Raw genomic sequence first — 20,984 nt, forward strand, 5'->3', positions numbered from 1 at the left:
GCAAGCACAGCTCCTGCCTATAGCGGGGAAGAAAGTGAGCACTTCTTGAGGGTCTTCCAGGATGCAATGTTAAAATGTTTCCCACACCATTCTCTCACAAAAGTAGGCATCCAACTCACACACCTCAATTAACTCACATAAACCTGTAGGAGTTCTTTGGTCAAATACTGTAATGCCTAACACTAAAACAATCAGGACACTGCTTAAAGACAGATTTCCATGCCGAAAGTCCCACTATTTTTATAAGCCTCTCCTTTTAAGAAATTAGGAGGGCAAAAGTGTTTGAACGCTGTAAATAGCAAGCAACATGGCTGAGAGGTGCAAACCATTACTGATTACATCCTGTCTTCCTCAAAAAAGGAGAGTTAATTTGTAAGTTTACATTAACATCTTGATATCGTCAGTTACGCTTTAGAAAGTTTTCATTGGCAAAGTGAGTATGCATATTAATAACAGGCTCCAACCAAAATTTCACCTTGCTCAGATACACTGATACAAGTGATTAATATGTATTCATTTACCAAGTTGTTCTACAGCTTTATGTGCTGGATATTCAGATTAACAAAGCTTATCAAATTAGTCCCTTAAGGAAAATGGCTCAAGTTGAGAAACTCCTCTGACTTTGCCAGTAATAAATTGAAATGTATGTAGATTAACTCCCATAAAAACATTTTAATGCTTTTACTCATCTCCTCTGCTGTCTAACCTAATTTGTTTATAATGAAAAAAAAAAAAAAAAAAATTATCCTGATCTTTTTCCATAGGCATTCATATATAAACCTAAGCTGCTACACTATGCAGTTTTTGTCAGAAATATTTTTCATTTGATCTCCTTTTCACTGTTTGTTTTTTTTTTATTATTATTATTTTATTTTATTTTTAACAAAACAAGCTATATTAATCAACTTCTGGCTTTCTTCCCAGAGAAATAAAAATGAAAAAGGGCAGTGGATATTTGTATATAGTAGTAAACGAAATATATTTTGAGCTGTAATGCCTTGAATCAGGCCACAGAGTTTAGAAATAAATCATTTCTTTCTTTTCAAATTGCAATACTGCAGGTATAGGGCTAGGAAAGCCAGGGCTGAACTGGAGAATCTGGCAAAGGATGTGAAGGGCAGGAAGAAACAATGCTGTAAGTACATAGCAGCAGAAGGAAAACTAGTTAAAACATAGGCTTATTGTTGAATGGGGAAGGGAAAATGGTTACAAGTTACAGAATCACAGAATTGTAGGGGTTGGAAGGGACCTCTAGAGATCATCGAGTTCCAACCCCTCCTGCCAAAGCAGGCTCCCTACACCACGTCACACAGGTGGGCGTCCAGGCTGGTCTTGAATATCTCCAGAGAAGGAGACTCCCCAACCTCTTGGGCAGCCTGTTCCAGGGCTCCATCACCCTCACTGTAAAGATGTTCTTGCACACATTTGTGCGGAAACTTCCTATGCTGTACTTTCATCCCATTACCCCTAGTCCTGTCCCACACACTACTGAAAAGAGACCAGCCTCACCACTATGGCTTCCCACACCTCAGGTATTTATAAATCTGGATCAAGTCCCCTCTCAGCCTTCTTTTCTCAAGGCTAAACAGACCCAGTTCCTAAGTCTCTCCTCATAGGGGAGATGCTCCAGGCCCTTCACCATCTTAGTGGCCCTCCGCTGACTCTTTCCAAGAGATCCCTGCTTTTTTTTGTACTGGGAGCCCAGAACTGGACACAATATTCCAGATGAAGCCTCACCAGGGCAGAGTAGAGGGGGAGGATCACCTCCTTCGACCTGCTGGACACGCTCTTTTTAATACACCCCAGTATGCCATTGGCTTTTTTGGCTACAAGGGCACACTGCTGGCTTATGGTCAATCTGTTGTCCACCAGGACGCCCAGGTCCCTCTCTGCAGAGCTTCTCTCCAGCAGGTCTTCCCCTTCCAAGGAAAAAACAGAGGTATTTAATGTTTTCTTTGCCTCTTTCCTTACCTATAATGCTAGCCCCAGGAGTCCTGGGCCCTTGAGACCAGACGGAAAGCATGAAAGCCTGCAGGAGAGATGAAGTCATTTAGAGAACATTTAAGTCAGCTTAAGTAAGCAGGCACCCTTGTATCAAAGGAAGCCAACAGAATCTTGCATTGCATTATGAAGAGCATCAACAGTATAAGATAGGTGATCCCTCTAATCTACTCTGTATTGGTGAGGCCACACATGCAGTACTGCAGCCAGTTCCAGACCCCCCACAAGAAGATAGATGGACTTACTGGAGAAAGTCCGGCACAGGGCCACAAAGATCAAAAGGCCATCAAGAAGATCAAGAAACTGGAGTATCTCTCTTATAAAGAGGAGCTGAGAGAGCAGGGAGTGTTCAGCCTGGAGAAGGAGGCTAAAAGGGATATAAGAAATGCACATAAATACCTGAAGGGAAAGTGTAAAGATAGGAGTCAGATTTTCTTCAGGGGTGGCCAGAGCCAGGACAAGAAACAATGGGCACAAACAGGAGGTTTCTTCTGAATATGAAGAAGCACTTCTGTGTTGAGCAGGTGATGGAAAAGTGCCATAGGTTAGCCAGAGAGACTGTGAAGTTTCCTCCCTGGAGATCTCCAAAAGCCACTGGGACGCATGCTTGGGTAACCTGCTCCGAGTGACCCTGTTTTAGGGCACGGGTTGGAGCAAATGGATCCAAAGGGCCTAGCCAGCCTCAGCTACTCTGTGAAGATGATAGTAATAGTAATAGTCTCGTGCGGGTTGGAAGGGACCTTCGAGATCATCGAGTCCAACTCCCGGGATTCGAGCCTCTGTGCTGCAGAGCAGCACTTCTACCACTTGCGCCACAGGGGGGATTCGAACCCTGAGCCCTGGTGTTGCAAGGCAGCATTCCTACCACTGCGCCACTGGGGCACACATAGTAGACTGGAACATCTGAACATCTCACCCACAGGAGAGGGTAAGAGCTGAGACTTCAGCTTGGAAAAAGAGAAAATTCCAGGGCAGGGAAATAAATAAATAAATCTTACCAATGAATATACTTGATGGGAGGTAATGAGTGAGAGACACTTAGACCCTCCTCAGTAGCACCCACTGACAAGACAAGAGGCAATGGACAAAAATTCACATGACCTGCAGCATAACACAATAAAATATTCACTCTTTGCTGTGAGAACATCAAGCATTGGAACAGGTTGTCCAGAGAGGATGTAGTGCTTTCCATCTGTGGAAATACTCAAAAACCAGGGGGACATGGTTCTGGGGAATCCAATACAGCTGACCTCATTAGAACAGGAGAATTGCACTACATATCTCAAAAGGTCCTTTCCATCTAGGCAATTCTGCATTTCTGTGAAACTGCCAAATACCTTTCCTTAGCCCTTTACTTAAGTCAACGTTTTTAATCGCTGAGAGGTACTCTGAAAGTAATACATCCTATTCTATTATCCTGGCCCAAAACATCAGAGGCGGACATTAGTAGTATACTACTTGTAGAATTTGAACCTTCCTGTAACAATGTGTTAAATGTTGTTGATGTGTGACAGATGGTAGCAGAGAGGCAGTCTGACAAAATGGTATCTGACACAGAAGTGTGTCTGAAGAAAAAGTATGTCACTGAAATCCTCCACTAAGAAAAAAAATCACACCCATTTACATTTATTGACACTTGCTAAACATTAATGGAGACCAAACAGTGCACATGAACGCAGTGAAACACTGGGTGGTGCATTTCAGCAGTAGCATCTGTGATGTGAAAGACAAATCACATTCTGGACAGCCATGCACATCTCATACCAGAAAATGATTCACAGCTCTATCAGTTCACCCATACAAATCAGCAGATTAAGACCAGGGAACTGCACACAGAGCTGAAGATCAGCTTCAATGTGTTGGAAATGATGGTGGCAACATTAGAATATCATTTCACCATGGAGTGGTGAAATGGGAATTCCCCACTGAAGAAAAGATTCAAGACAGAGCCCTCAACAGGTACAGTGATGTGCCCTGTCTTTTGGGATAGGAAAGGGATTCTTCCAAACAAACCATCAACTCTAAATCAACTCTAACTACTACACTGTGATGTTAACTAAGCTTAAAGCTCAAACTTCCAGAGTCAGGTCAATAAAGAAGACAGCCTTTTTCTTGCAATACAATAATACCAGGTCCCCTACCATTTTGAAGACTGTGAAGCACATTGCCAATCTTAGCTGGACTGTACTACCACAACCATTATATAATTCAGATCTAGCACCTTCTGACTTCCATCTGTTCAGGCAGGCTGATGAAAGATGGACTATATGGGTATTTTCCTAGCAATTATGCCATCACAGCAGCTGTGAAATAGCAGGTCACCTCCACTGATGCAGATTTTCACAAGCACAGCACATAGGGCCTTGTTCATCACTGGTGAAAGTGCTCAGCTAATGGTGGTGACTGTGTAGAAAAATAGTGGTTTGTAGATGAGAATTTGCTCTCAGAGTTATTGTGCTCTTTGTACCTGGTAAAGTTTCCAAGGAAATAAACTGAACACATTAAGTTTCGAGTGATCTACAACCTATCAGCAAAACAAAAGTACTCAAAAGTTGTCATGTGCAGTGAGTGGATAAATAGATTTACTAAATCAAAGGCCAACCTATAACAAATAAAGTGCAGCATGGGTATCAATTTATTCTTTCATTAACTATAGATGCAGCAACCAGAAAAAAAAAAAAAAAAAGAAAAACACAGTAAATTCTGACTGCGAAATTACATGCATAAGAAAATATGAAGGACACTATGGTAACTCGCCACAAAACAAACTAAAAATATATGTAAAGAAAGATTTAACAGGAGTTTCTCAGCAAGTGCTGAACATAATAGCCTTTCTGCTCTCATTGGTTTTTTTAAAGACAGTTACCATAAGAGCACGATAAATATTCTAAAAATCTGTTTGGTTCCCAAATGACAAACATCCAGGAATTGCCTGTTTGCAACTAATATTTTAAATTGGTCTTCAAATATTTGTAATTTTTTTTTGTTTTATTTGTACTTCAACCATAGACTTCTCATGCACAGGTCATTTAAGTATGTTTTTTGTGTTAGGTCTTCAAATAAGTGATTTTTCAGAGTTCAACTGATTTCCATATGTGTACAGATTCTAACGTTCACATGCCTACTGCCTTTTCATTCCTCCTTCCATTTCTAAAACACCTAAAAAACTCCTCTTACATTTCAGCTATCGAGCAGTCTGCAGCGAAGTAATGGAGAACACCTATGAACATACAGCCCTTCCATGAACATACAGCTAGACAAGTCTGAAGAGAGAGGGGCAGTAAAGAACACTGAAATTACCAGACTGGAAATTTGCAACACATAAATTAGTACAGTAAAACTGTTCAGAAATATATATATATATAAATCAATCTGTTCAAAGCAACACAGAAGGAATCCAGCCAGCGTAGACCCTTTGCAAGACTATCTGAACATGGCAGTGTGATAATGTCATTGCTGAACAACTTACAAAATACTGACATTGTTGCTGCCTCTCAGTTTTTCTATACACGTCTTTCAATTAAAATCAAACTTCTTTTCTCTTTCAGTTTATCTTGACCAACATCAAAATAATACATTCATATAATCACATGACTTTTATAACAAGGTAAGAGGAGTAAAGTAGATAACACAAATTACTGAAAGCGCAATACCTGTTATCGAACAGTACACTATGTGAGGAGCAATCTTTTTAATGTCTTCATAACCTAAGCCAATTTCAGCCAGTTTCCCAGGGATGTAGTTTTCCACGAAAACATCAGATACAGCTGCAAGCTTTAGAAAACAAAAGGATGTGTAAGATTTGTTAACAAGCTTCCAAAAGTTCAATATATTCCTCATGTAGCTTGAAGTACAATCAAGATGGTTCCTGTCCTTCTGACAGAACAGAATTCAAACCTGAAGAGATTTTTTTGGTATGTTAGACTACATATGTCTGCGAACTACACATTAGAGATGCTGTGTATATAGAAAAGGAACTATAAGAATTCTAAATCTATTAGACAAAACAGTAATGTAATTGTATTAACAGAGTCACACTGATTTCCAAAATCTTGATTAAAATATACATAACAGTCACCCACTTTATACTCACACACAGCTTGAAACCAGCTGTAAACAGAAGCTATACATATATATATATATATACACACAGACATATAAACACACACGTATATATATATATACACATATACATACACACACATACCTCTTTCTGTATGTGGGAGCAAAACATGGAGCCCAGAAATTTTTTTTAGGTTAAAATCTTAACCTAAATCTTAAGGTCATCTCAATTATAAAGCTCTGCAGCAGGATTTTCTGCCTCACATATGAATAAATAACCTAGTCCAAAACATACTGAGATTAAAAATTAACCTATGATCCTGATGGGATTTAAATTACATCTTTTTATTCTTAGAGAAGTTAAGCATGTAAATATTTGTACATATTTCAGTAGAATTAATATTAATTAAGAAATTCTGAAACAAGAGAACTACATTTGAAAATAAATATGTACTACTTGGCGGAGTTGTAGAGGTTAAGGTTCTTCTTCAGTTCAGTTGCTTGTTCCCGGAATTTAAATACTCCCTGACAAGAACATATTTGTACATACATCTATAAGCATGACCTAAAACTTTTCATTTCTTAATGTTATTTCAAGATGATCAGAGTCAAATTCTCTGGAACTACCATGCAGTTGTCTGATCAATATACACAGCACACTGGGCCAGCTTCCATAAATTACTGTCATCATATCTGCAGTCATAAGCATTTTTGTTCTAGCATGTAGCCTGTTTAGTTGAATTTAAGGCCAAAGAAACAGCCAAGCCAGCAAATATTTTACAGGAAAGACAGAAACTGATTCCCATTCAGACAAGAAGCCATGTAAATTATGAATGGCTTAATTAGATGCATGGATGAGATGCTAGTAACATTTACAGAAATGAACTTCAGCATACAGTAAAAGTGTATTTTTAAATGCATGTGGTAAATTATTTTCTAAGAGTCTGGGTCAAGGAACTCTAGGAGTGCCAGTTTTTGACAATTACAATAATATGAGCAAATCTCAAAATTCTAAACAACTATTTGTGGGTTTTTTGTGTTGTTGTTGTTGTTTGTTTTGTTTTTAATTCATGCCCCTGTGAATGTGACAATACCATAACTTCATAGCAGTTACTTAAAAAGCCAGCATTTGTGACAGGAAGGTTCTCAAGAAGATCAAGGGTTCCGCAAGAGCTGAAGCTTTAGCTAGTAAAAACAGAAGCCCGGAGTGGTCTGTTGACTTTCCCAATCTTCTGTGCCAGACAGCTCACCCACTGCAAAGAAGTGGCAATGCACTGAGAGCAGGCTGTTGATCTTGAATGGTACATATTTATGTAAAATAGATCTGAGGGGTTTTATTTGCTCTCTTAATCCTTTATAGTCTATATATAATTACTTTTACATTTGGTAATATTACAGTTTTAGCAAAATTCATCTAAGAAATTAATTAGAACTTTTGAATTGCTTTCACTGGGTTTTATAACCTATCCAATACAGAGTGACAGCGTGGGCTAACTTGAGAGCTACTGTCCATCTCATACTGAAGAACCATCACCTCCAAACTGCCATGAGGAAAAGAGGACGACTTGCATTACTGTAACAATAAATAAATAAGTGCCATAACTCTGGATGTGGCAACACACATGGATGACTACAGTGCTAAGTGAAGATAAATGATTTAGGCCAAGATTAATAGCATATATATTATATGTATATATATGAGATGAGCGTAACATTTCAGACATCTTACAAATATTGTGTCAGCTTGGCCTCTAGTGCTCTCATGACACCTCGGAACAGGCTTTAACATATAAGCCAGCAGTGAACAGTATATCTCTTTCAGTGTTCACTGCACTGAGCATAGGTACACACCATTTGTACATTCACTACACTATCAACATGTAGAATACTACATGTTCTAGATAGGACACTGATGCAGTCAATTGGTAAATGTCAGGACATCAGAAAAAAAAAAGCATAATAAACACTAAAGTAATCATTAATTTGAATATAAGCAACATGTAACAAAGATACTAACTTGACAAAGCAAACTATTGGTCCCTTCAGGATTTTTTATTTTTTTATTTTTTTTTTTAAAAAGCAAGTATTCCATAAAGAGGAATGTGTGTGCATATACACACAATTCAGTGAGAGTATGCAGGAGACATGATGACTGTCTCAACTACACTGACCAGAAGGAAAGGAAAAGTGCCATCAGCTCCCCAACAATTGGAATTTTCCCAAGTCCTTCATGAATAAACATAGAATTAAAAAGTTAAAACTAAATACTTGGGGAAAACATATCCCAAAGATTCTTAAATCAAGTTTCTGAATATTGCTGAGTAATACTCTAAAATGCAAGTTATATAGGTATAGATAGATAATATAGAGATATATATCAGAGCACAGTATCAGTACACGTATCATCACTGAAAATAAGTTTTGTTCAGTGAGACATTCAACTATTTGAAAAGCAGTTAACAGCGAGTTAAAAGCAATAGAAAGTAAAACAAGGCTACAAGCGATGCAGAATACAGAAACAGAATACAGACTAAAATATAATTTTATGGTAACTATGCTGTAAAATATTCACACAGTTATGAAAGAGTAGACCTTTGGACAAGAGTCTTATCAGCAATGTGCTAAATCTCCTGGATTGCTGATTAACAGGTTTTTCTGCATGCTTGGTACTACTAATTAAATTATTCTAACCAAGCTACTTTACTTAATAAAGAAAAATTATTAAAATTCATCACTTTTCTCTGTAGGACTTAAGCCTACACTTCATACTTATTTGTATCTGATGTCCCAAACTCAATGTTCTTCTTGCAAACAGAAACAATACTTTTTGTTATAGCAAACACATCGCTGCACAACATTCAGAATTCTGTATATCTATATATGTTACCAAAAGACAAGTGACAACAAAGTCTTTTATTATAGATAATATATTTTTTTAAAACAAAGACCAAGAATAAGAAAGTATATTATAGTTCCATTTGAGATCCTAAAATAAAATATAAAGACCTCTGCACTGAGCACTTCCAAAAGCTACCATTATGTGGTAAAAAACTGTGTAGGACTTACATTCAGGCAGTCCCGCCTCAAGTACAAAGGTTATAGTATTGCACATTCTTAAGTACTCAGCCATTTAATGGCACAAATCATGAAAAGGTTAGTTGTACATTTAAAAACTAAACCCAGCAGTGACCTTCCTGTACCAATATCAAGACAAGGAAAAGGGAACTTCTTAAACTCAAACAGTAGCAGTCATGCATAAGATGCAAATGCTACAGCCATCTTTCCTCCAGCTCATCCTCACTCATAAAACCAGCTATCCTAAGCTCTGTTCAACACATCCAGCCCACATTCACAGAACCAATGGTCTTTTGCTTCAAGTTTTACTTTCGTCCACCATTTATTACCCAAAAGGACAAGTAAGGTGACTGAACTTTTTTCCCTGGTTATCTGGAATGAATTCTTTTTGTAGAACTCTTATTTAGAATTTGGCTATCCAAAAAATACATCTGTATTTTCCCAAATGGCTCTATCTGTTTCCAAAACCTTTAGAAGATAAACATACAGCTTCATAACAGAAATGAATGATTGTGTTCTGCAGAGAACACAGAGAGAGGGCAGTGGAGAGTCCATAAATTTTGGCTTATAAACTCCAAAGACTGTACAGAGCTGACAGTAAAAATAGAAGTTTCAAAAGCATAAGACAACTTAACCTCTTTGCATTTCATATAACATCTCTGGCAATAAATCTTAAAAGACAAATTCCACTTATTGCAGGACATATACAGACTTACTGTGAAAAGAAGAGTGACTGGAAACAATATTGAAGCAAACAGGAACAGAAGCCAGCTCACAGTTTTAGATATGTTGCTATTCTTACGGTCTTTAGCCCTGCTGTACTAGTTAGCAGGTCCTACACTCCTCAAAAAAAAAATTTTAAAAAAGGATAGGAAAGCACAAGCTTTAAGAAGTGTGAAATATGGTATTTTTATTAGCTTAAAAATTACTAGAATAATCAAACTTCATTATTAGAAAAATCATTACCCTCATCCTAAACAAACATGGCATTTGACCTACAGGACAGCACTTCTGGTACAGCAATGAAAGCCATGAATATACTGTAGCACTCAAAAATACACAAATAGTGGAGCCCAGTTCTCCCACTGTAAACTCCTTTGTTGGAAGTAACCGCGGGAGACAAGTCTCATGCTATCATGGTCAACAAAGCCTCGTTTATTAGGTGTTACAGCACTTCATTTATACAATCAGTAATAAGTTCATGCATATTGCAAAAGTTAGCTCAGGATTGGTGAATTAGACATTACTTCATCTGACCTTTGTGGTTAGTCTTATGGATACTTTTTCTTTGCAGCTCTGTCTACACCTTGCTACACATCTTGCTTTTCCCTCAGGCCGCTCTTGCCTCTAGATACATATTTCTTCTTTAGCTACATACCCTGTCTTTTCACATCCTGATTTCTCCACAGCTGCTTAGCCCGTGACCGTCCCTAGGATAAACCGTCTTTGTCTTTAATCACATTCATTCTTTTACAATTTAACTAGTGGAATCTCTTCATGTCCTTTCTCATGAAGCCATTCTGCATAAACACTCTCCACATTTCCCCCGTTTTCTTTTAAAATGAAAAGGCTCAGTTCAACGACCGATTAATCATATTTAACAAGCAGTTCAGTTCATTTGTTCAATCAGTTCTCAAGTAGTTTTATCCTGCTCCATAGCTGCTGCTCTGTGAACTCCTTATCTCGATCCATGGCTGCTGCTCCGTAGAATTCTTCTTGTATTACAACAATTCCAAGATACTGCCTATAGAATAACAACACTACTTATATTAATAACATAACTATTATAACTCAATCAAGACCTCGATTGACAATACTCTAAAAGTGAAAAAAGAGACAAGTCAAATACAACACAACAACATTACTGTTAAACCTACTAAAAAGAACAAACATGTTTGTACTGCAACCTAAGTTTCTGCAACCTGAAAATAAAGGGTTCCATTGTGTTAATCTGTAACTGATCAGGAAAAGTCTTCAATTTTTATATACTCTGATATATTGATTTTAATGACCACTAAAATTTGTGCAATAAATGCTTTTAAGATGTTCATAACCATGCTCTACCAACTGAGTTATCCGGGCTAATAATTGATTAATGATTGTGCAATTTTATGAAGTAGCATGTCAAATAGAACCAATTTTAGAGGACAAATGTACTAGAGTCACATAGGGGCATTAAACTTATTGACCCTTGAAGAAACAGCAAGCCATGTTGGCGGTGGATGCGATAGGCAGCGCCAGCAGGGCGTCCCCTGCTTCAAGGTGCACTTTCCCTTTCTCATCCACCACGGATTCTCTCTTGCATTCAGGGTCTGAAGGATTTCTTCCAGTTGTACACCATATCGCATGGCCAGTGCGTGATATAGAGCCCAAGTGGAACACCTGCTTGGAAAACAAAATAAACTATCAAATTTAGTTCTATTAGCGTGCACTTTTGTCAAATGATGCATGGTTATATTTTCAGATCCCAATTAATTGGATGTAAAATAGGTATCCGTTATATGATACAGGGTCATCTCTTTGTCTAGAATTCCTTTCCAGGTTTTGTCTTTGCAAATTAAGAAAAGCTAATTAATAGGCTAATAATATCATAACCAAACAGTACTAAAACATTAAAAGATCTATTCCTGTAGATTCTAGCATTGATTACATCAAATCCTGTTTAATACACATCTGATCTATTACTAAAATAGAAGAAGCACACAACATCCTAGCTAATGCCTTAAACTCTAAATCTTGAGACTGCATTGGTAAAACAGAAAATCACACACTATGTCAAACTATTACTAATATTATCTATAACACAGCAAGTTACAAAGCAATACCACTAAGTAAGAAACATATAATCCCAGTCATTATTAAGGCTGGATGCTATTTTCTGCCTTCAGATGAGACCGAACATATCATGCTGGAACCCACACAGGGCCAGTCCCTGTGGAAATATGAGCATATTCACGACCCCAAGTTGTCAGTGGTAGAGGACAGTCCCAAAGTCCTGTGGCCATATTCCAAACATTAACCATAGGCTGTTCCTTTAGCACCGGGGAAGCCTCAAAATGACGATCCACATAAGCTGTATCTCTATGAACACGATTCAAAAAATTCAGCACACAAAACAAGCAAAACCTTACATAATATTTCTTGCAGTGTGTCTCCCATATTCCCCCTTTTTTGTTTAATAATAAGAATGGATTTCAATGTTTGATAAATGTGATAGTGATAGCTTGTCCAGTGGGAGAATGAGCAATGGCTGTAGTATGTTTAACACACCCTTCTTGGAGGAAAGTTTGAGTGGCCTTAGAGGTATACGCAGGCCCATTATCTGTTTTTGTAGTATGTGGGGATTCCCATAGCAGCATAAGCAGATAACCAGTGTTTACGGGTGTCATGACTGAGGTTACCTGTAGTGCTGTGGCAAATATGTAAGAAGAATGAATATCTATTGTTACATGTGCATATTTTAGACGGCCAAATTCAGGAATGTGAGTGACATTTGTCTGACACAGTTGAAGAGGTGCTGTGCCACATGGATTTGTCCGAGTCTGAGGCAAAGAGGTATCAGTCAAATTATGTAGCTGATATTCAGTCACAAACACGGTGTATTGCATAGGAGAGAGGATCATTCTTAACACAGTTTTCCAATCGTGAGGGGTCATAGCGTAAGTGTCACTGTTTGTAACCAAAAGATTGTATGTAAAGGCTGACCGAACTCTGTATGTTCTTATTGACTCCCTTAGCTCCTTCACTGCCTCATAAGGCAGGGATTCCAAATGGGGGACCTGATTAGGAAAGGTCTGCAACGTGTCAGCATCACCCCTTAATATTGTTTCTTTTCTGCCTTGTTCTACATCACAGTACGCTGTAGGGAAATTTGTCATTCCTGCTTCCTTCAAAGTATCATCAGGAGGAAATGCGTCCGATTCTCTTTCTGGATCTACTGGACCGGGGTCACAACGATCCCCTGGTTTCAGTCATTCGTGTTTTAACCACGTTCACACGGGCTGCAGAGACACAGCCGCGCAGGACGAGGGAGGGGCGGCATGGCGAGGTGCAGAGAACGACGTGGGCGAAGCAGAGGGCGGGGGTGCTGTAGAGACCGACAACGCGACGAGCGACGTGTGCGGGGGGGCAGGCGGCCGCTGGCTGGGAACGGCAGCTTGTATCGGAGCGCGGCCGCTGTTCTTTCGTGCGCTGCTTCTCACGTTTCCCGACTTCCTATAGCATACAGCAGCGTTGTGGGTGTTGGATTGGCACTTGCTGCACCAAATCCCAGTGGCTTGGCACTCGTGACGGATGTGGCCAGTTTTTCCAACGGAAACATTTCATGAGGGAGCTGTTCTGCGAGCGTGGGCTTGTAGCGACTGCAGCTTGGAGGGGTGCAAGGGCTGCTAACACTTGATTCTGAGAAGCCTCAGCCTGTGCCTTTAATCCTGCCCCTAGCTCTTTAATAGCCTCATACTGAAAGCCTGAGCCCCCGTGGGCACGCTCGATAGTCTGTCTAACGCCTCCTCTATTGTCCAGTTACTCCTCAAAGTACTTAGAATGCCACGAGCTGTAGCATTACAATTCTGAAGTGCACAATGTTTTAGCATTATTTCCCTCATGTACTCTGGTACTCCAGCCTTCTCTATGGCTCCAGCTACCTTATCTAGAAACGCTCCAAAATCCTCATTTCTTCCCTGCTGGATTCCCATATAAGACAACAACCCACCTGGTGCCTTGATCTTATCCATAGCCTGCATGACTAGATGCATTGACTCCCTACATTTAACTGGTCCTAATAAAGCCTGGGCCTCCGTCCGGATGAAAGGACCCACCCCTAAAAGTTCTTCAACAGTGACATTATACAAGGGATCTCCGGGCTGCCTAACTATCGCAACTCTCTGTTGGCACATCTCTTCCCAATAAGCATTAAATAGCAGTTGTTGGTGCTGCGAAAAAATCAAACGACAATCAGATGGCAACAAAACCTGAGTACTCCAGATATAATCCAGTATCTGTCTCGCTGGCTCACTTTTTACTCCAAACTGACTGACCGTAGACCGCAATTGTAACAACAACTTCCAATCTAAAGCACTGATAGCAGCCTGTGTCCCGCCTGCAGCATTAGGCGAATACCCCACCGACAGCACCATCTGTGGCACCGCTTCCAACGCCTCACCGTCTCCCGTCTCTAAACAAGCCCGCGCCAGCGCAGCCCAAGCCCCCCCCCGCTCCCGCGCGACGGCCTCCGCCAGGTCACTCTGTGCCCCAGGGAGCGGCTCATTGCAAAGGGGTCGAGGGGGCGGCTGTAGCGCCATGGTCGATGCAGGGCCGGCTCGTCTGATACAGACGTGCAGGGAGACGGAGACGGGGCACTCGGCTCCACAGCCACTGGCAACTCAGGCTCGGCGGCCGGCGGCAACTTTACGGTGGACACTGCAGGGGCCCCGGGCAATCTGACCATTCATTATAATTCTTATTCCTCCCCTGCACAGCACTAGCTTGTTCTGCCGCTTCCTTTTCTGCCTGATATTGCAACAAATCATTATAAACCACACGCCACCACTTCCCGCATTTTTTAGCCATTTTCTCCCCATCTATCATTCCCTGAAAAATTGCATCTCCAAATTTACGCCACTCAGCAAGATCATGCACTAAATGCGGATTCTGAAATAACCCTTTAGCATACCCATACACTAATAACTTAGGGAGTTCCTTTTCCAAGTCTACCCCCTTAAACTGTCTCCGCCTAAGAAAAGCGGAAAATAAATTATATGCTGCTTGCCTGTCCATATTTACTCACGTCGGTACCGTTGCAGCCCTCCAGGCTTCGGCAGCACGTGTCGGTCGAGCCCACCTGTGTGGTCACTCGAGACGCGGAGCTCCAATTTTAGCTCTTTCGTCGTCCGTCGGGCTGTGAAATCCGGACCCGAACCCAACGCAGTTCTTCACCCGTGGCACCCTTTTTTCCTTATCACGTCGAGGGTCACCATTTGTTGGAAGTAACCGCGGGAGACAAGTCTCATGCTATCATGGTCAACAAGCCTCGTTTATTAGGTGTTACAGCATCTCATTTATACAATCAGTAATAAAGTTCATGCATATTGCAAAAGTTAAGCTCAGGATTGGTGAATTAGACATTACTGTTCATCTGACCTTTGTGGTTAGCTTATGGATACTTTTTCTTGCAGCTCTGTCTACACCTTGCTACACATCTTGCTTTTCCTCAGGCCGTCCTTGCCTCTAGATACATATTTCGTCTTTAGCTACATACCCTGTCTTTTCACATCCTGATTTCTTCTCAGCTGCTTAGCCCGTGACCGTCCCTAGGATAAACCGTCTTTGTCTTTAATCACATTCATTCTTTTACAATTTAACTAGTGGAATCTCTTCATGTCCTTTCTCATGAAGCCATTCTGCATAAACACTCTCCACACTCCTTTCTGATTTCAATGGCAGAAGTTTCTTGCTGGATTGATGAAGTTGTACAGAATGATCTAATACACCAACAGCTAAGCATTGGACTGTTAGACCTTTAGCTCACAATATTTCCTCTTAAGAGTTTTATGTTTGAGTAGATTTTATTATATCTAAAGTTGTTTTAAGTTATTCTGAACAGTGAACTTTTCTCAGTGCAAATCTGTAGAGATAATAAATGCCATGTCCCAGCCATAATTTAAACAGTGAATGGCATACATACCTATTTTTAATTATCACACCCCTAATACTTGAAATGTAGAGTTTATTCTTTCTTATACAGAAACAAAACAATACAAAATTGACATGATTTGCATTCCATTAAAACCTACCTCCCTGATCAACTTTGCTCCTCTTGAACTCTTCATATTGATAGCTATACTCTGGGGAAAAAAAGAAAAGTCACTTAAGAGAAAGCCTTTCTAGTGATTTCTTTTAAAAATAATTTTTTGTTGGTAAAACAAGCTTAACAGTCTCAAAGAACCAAACAAGCAACAGAGCAAGTGTGATGGATGTGCAACTGGGAGCTGCACTGTGGCCTGCTCACTGTATGTCTGTACAGCACTTACTACTGCAGATACACGTGGGGACACAAGAAACATTTGCTTCAATGGCAACAAGCCACTAGACAGCTCAGGCACATTGTGTAACTTCATCTTAACCCCAAAGATTCACAATCTCTCTCTGCTAACCTAACTACAGCATGATGCCTGCTTTCCCGTAACTCTAGCTGCCAGTAAGGGCAGGTCAGCTCAGCTGATCCACACAAAATGAAATGTTCCTTAAAATACTAACAGTAACCATCACCCTTAAATTCAACAGGGTTAATTTTATACCAGAAACTGAAGAATGACAGGACCACTCTTGCATTAGGAATTTGCTTCAGCTTCAGAAACATACCAGAAATTCGCAGCCTTTTTTGTTCAAAATATTTAATTTATCTCATGAAATGTATTCACATCGACAATACAATTAAAGCCAGTGTAACTATTGCTCCATTAGGTACGCTTAGAATCAAATGAGTTTAAACTAAATTCTTATAATAAAAAATGTTATATCATGTTCACTTAAGGTTCTGTTGTTCGTTTTCCTTTAGTTTTTTTTGCCAACAATCACATAATGTACAAAGCTCTTTCCACGAAAAGCCAAGGGAAATAATTTGTAAGAGAAGTGCTATGCCTTTAACTGCTTTTACGACTGACAGACTTACCTTCAGTAAAGCACTTCACTTACCTTTTTATTTCTATTGACACTGAGAAAATAAACACTTTCTGTTCCAACAAAAGGTGGGCCCCAGGCTCTTGTATCATCACCAGTTCCTGTAAGAAATATCACCACATTTTTGCAGCTATTCAACATTACACAGACAACAAACAAACAAAATTTAATCATCCTAGGTAATATTTAAGCCTCCTAAACTTCAACTAGCAGGCAATGGAAAAACAACCACTTTAGTATACATGTTTTAGTGCATTACTTCAGAAAACACCTAAGAGTGAACATGATTAAGCAAAACAAATTCTGCTTTTGTTACTGCTGTAATTATTATAATGCAGCTTCTTAATATAGCTTGCTTTGCTCCTTCTGTGACTATTTTCATCTTAAAATATACGCATAAACACACAGCCACACCTCAATGTACTTAACTCCTTTCTAACTTAAAGCACTGCTTGAGGTACAGCAGTATTTGTTTAAGCAATCTTGAAGAATTTAGCAGATGCTCCTACTCAGAGAGTACATAGTCAAAAAACCATTCCTGAAACACTACGGAAACAAGGTCAAGATATCACTGATCAGGACAAATCATTAAGCCGTGTGCTGCAGAACATCTCCAAAAAGAAGTACTTGCTACTGTCTTCTGTTCAGAAATTCTCTTGCCTTACATAAAGGCAAGATGGCATTAAAGCTGCTGCAGACACTAATGTAATTGAATCTTATGCATAATTTCTAATTTTAAACACTCCTTAAATGTCAAGAAGACTAGCAATCCATTTAAAATGAAAGTACAACTAAAACGGGAAAATTTGAAGCTGAGTTTAAATTAAGATATAATTACGATCCTAAGTGCTAGCAAGTATACACAATATTTCTCTTAAAGTTTATGTACTTGTTAACTTCAAGGGAGCAGAAACTTTCCTTAGAGAGGCAGCACAGAAGGCTAACACTAACAGAGCTGCATAACTAAGCTAAAGGTCCTTTGGTCCAATACAGTATAACCACACTCACATCATTATGCTTCACACTAGAATAACACCTAAAGTCCACAGCAGTTTAGGATCAACTGCAGCAGAAGCTATGCAAATGTAAGTAACATTCATCGATATTTATTTACATTGTTTAGTATCTCAAAGAACTATCTTGCTTCAAGCAGAAAGCTTGCAATCCACCTGCAATCACAAATCAAAACACTCCAAGAGCTAGAATGTAAACCTCTAAAATCATCAGTTCATACTTAATCACCGACATTGCTACATTGCTCCATTCCTACTGCCTAGATGCCTGAAATCATTCCTCTCTCCATCTCACCTGATGGTATAAAATTGATGCCGCTTCTTACCTGTCACAGATGTGAACACATTTAAATCAGTGAGTGAGTAGTGATGATCCAGTGGTTGCTATGACAAAGCTTTGGATGGATACTCAATATTTTGGTACATGTTAAAAAACTTAGTATTTCCCATTGAAATAAAACACAGGAGACTTCTTATTACCTCAAACATGTGATTAATTAGCTTTGAAGAGAACTTGTGAAGACTATACCAAAACAAAAATAAAGAAATTTAAGCATGCAAACATAAATATGGAAGAAAAATCACAACAAGATGCACAGTTGCTGTGGCAGTTACGTGCCCGAAATGCAAAATGACAAACTGAAAGCCAAACACAGAGAGAAATTCTAAAAGAACTGAATGCCATGAAGCTCTTGCGTGGTTCTAAGAACTAAAGAATGTAGCTATTCCAATAGAATGACAATGATTTCTTCTTGTTGGGTTGGTGGTTGTTTTTGTCATGTTTTTTTTAAATTTATTTGGTTTTTAATTTATTTTTTAAGCACTGCTGAACCCTCAACAGATCTCAGAAACAGCTTTTTATACAAAGGGTATATACCAAGTGGAAAAAGAAAATTATTGTGTTCAGCTAAAACACAAAAAAAATAATCTCTAAAATAAATTCTATTTATGAAGCTAACTACCAGAGTCCAATCAAACTCTGAAAAAGCAGCAGAAATCTGTTTCTGCACCTGAAAACAGAACTCCCAGTTTGTTAATACCAGAGATATTCAGAACTACAAGGAAAATTTTCATACATATTCAGAAGTTTCTTTTTTTCCAGTAAATTCCTATTTCCATCTATACAGAAGTATCACATCCGGGACTTCAAAGATATGACTCATTTAATGAAGAAAATAACTTTGCATGCTTCCAGAGAAAATTAAGAACTATTTTCTCAGAGAAACCTAAGAATCTGGGACTGTCCAGAAACATTAACATTAAAAAGGAAAATTTTGATATAGAGCATAAGGCAAATTGGCATACTATCAGTCACAACGCTTGCCATTCCCCACCATACCTGTGTAAAGTGACACAAAAGCAGAACAAACAACATATTTCAATGTTCACATAATCTTTCTTCCTCGTAATAATAAAATGAAAATTAAAAGCAGGGCTGCTGTTTCCAAAATTAAAGTTCTTGTCTTTTTACCAGTACTCTAATCTTGGGTAGTAAGATGTATTTCTGTTTAAAATTAGCTGAGAAGTTTGGGCTCAGAGAGAACTGAGTCACAGAACCTTAGCTCTCCAGTGGAAAAACAAAAAACAAACATCTTATCCCACTGTCCCCACTATAAGGGTTATCCATGTCTTATGGTGCATATTGCTTGTGTTTGATTCCATCAGAATACACAATTAAAAATAAAATAAATTCAAAATACTTTCTCTCTCCTATAAATCATGTTTTAAACTACGCAGTTTAAAAAACAAACTTTTAGTCTCAATGCTTAAAAGAGAACCATAAAGAGAAGACCATAGCATAGCAAACTGCCCAGATTAACTCTTGTGGTAATTTTGCTTCCAGTCCTTTTACTAAAACAACATACTTATTTCAAAACATACCTACAGCATCTTTCTGTATGACAAAGGCACATATTTCCCTCTATGCAGAATTTCAGGCACAATTTTTCTAGCATACACTGACATATTTAAATGTACATTATTTAATTGAGGCAGGTTGTAAAACACATGGCTCTGTCCATTATGGTTGGTCTTCTACTCTATCTGCCCATCAGAGATACACAGCAGTCAGTAATGCTAGGATGCGACATTTACAAGAACCAAAAAATCACAAAGGTTGGAAGAGACCTCTGGAGATCAACCAGTCCAACACCCCTGCTAAGGCAAGGTCCCTGCAGCTGGTTGCATAGAAAAGCATCCAGGTGGGTTTTGACCATCCCCAGAGGAGGAGGTTGCGCAGCCTCTCTGGGCAGCCTGTTCTAAGTCCTTTGCACCCTCAAAGTACAGAAGTTTTTCTCTCATGTTCAGATGGAATTTCCTGTGTTCCAGTTTGTACCTTTTGCACCTTGTTATCTTGCTCGACACAACTGAAAAGATCCTGACCCTAAACACTTAATTCCTGACCATTACAAATTTATAGACAGTGATGAGATTCCCAGTCAGTCTTCTTCAAGCTGAACAGACCTGGTGTCTCAGCCTTTCTGCATAAAGGCTCCTTAACCATCTGCTCCAGGCTCTTTAACCATCTGCTCCATCTTAACCATTCTGCTCCAGGCTCCTTAACCATCTATGCACCCCTTCAAGGAATCTCTCTAGAAGTCCTCTGTCTGTTCAGTGGCACACCTTTGCTTCATCTGCACTCCCATCTCAGATACCATTTGGTCTAACTGCCCCACTGCTGCCATCTGTCACACAGTAACAAAATGTAACAGAATACTGCCAGGAAGCTTCAGCCATATTGCCATACCACTAACACCCACTTTTTACAACATGGGCCAACATAATAAAATAGTAGGCATTACTTCTAGAACACCCTCCAAAAAGTTTACAATATAGTTAATGCATATAGGCAACAAAATATTTTAATTTTTAATATTTGTTATTAAAATATAAAAAAGGGGAGCAACAAAACCATAAAACCAATGGGATATTTGACCTTGTTTTTGCAAATCTAATATATCATCCTGGTTTGAAAGCAGTGGCTGTGAATCTCAGTGAGCTCTTAAAGAGTGTATGTTTGGTGGCCCTGCTAGGCAGGGGGGTTGGAACTACATGATCCTTGAGGTCCCTTCCAACCCGGGTAATTCTGAAAGAAAAAGAGATTTTTGATGAAATTTTACTCTTCCTGTGCTTCACCCTTGAAAACAGTTGTTCACA

The 20,984-nt window shown here is 39.2% G+C and overlaps 1 protein-coding gene across 4 annotated transcripts in view; it reads right to left on the bottom strand.

Annotated features, from left to right (window-relative positions):
• Positions 1-20,984, bottom strand: part of SUGCT (succinyl-CoA:glutarate-CoA transferase) — a 331,487-nt gene that overhangs the window by 299,927 nt on the left and 10,576 nt on the right. For all 4 annotated transcript variants that reach the window (XM_032442546.1, XM_015854946.2, XM_032442545.1 and 1 more), the window contains exons 4-6: positions 16,831-16,916; positions 15,930-15,980; positions 5,655-5,775 (exon numbers count right to left, since the gene is read on the bottom strand). In XM_032442546.1, the coding sequence (XP_032298437.1) occupies positions 5,655-5,775; positions 15,930-15,980; positions 16,831-16,916 (258 nt within the window). The remainder of the gene's footprint in view (positions 1-5,654; positions 5,776-15,929; positions 15,981-16,830; positions 16,917-20,984) is intronic.

Source organism: Coturnix japonica, chromosome 2, assembly GCF_001577835.2.
Source record: "Coturnix japonica isolate 7356 chromosome 2, Coturnix japonica 2.1, whole genome shotgun sequence".
Taxonomy (NCBI): Eukaryota; Metazoa; Chordata; class Aves; order Galliformes; family Phasianidae; genus Coturnix; species Coturnix japonica.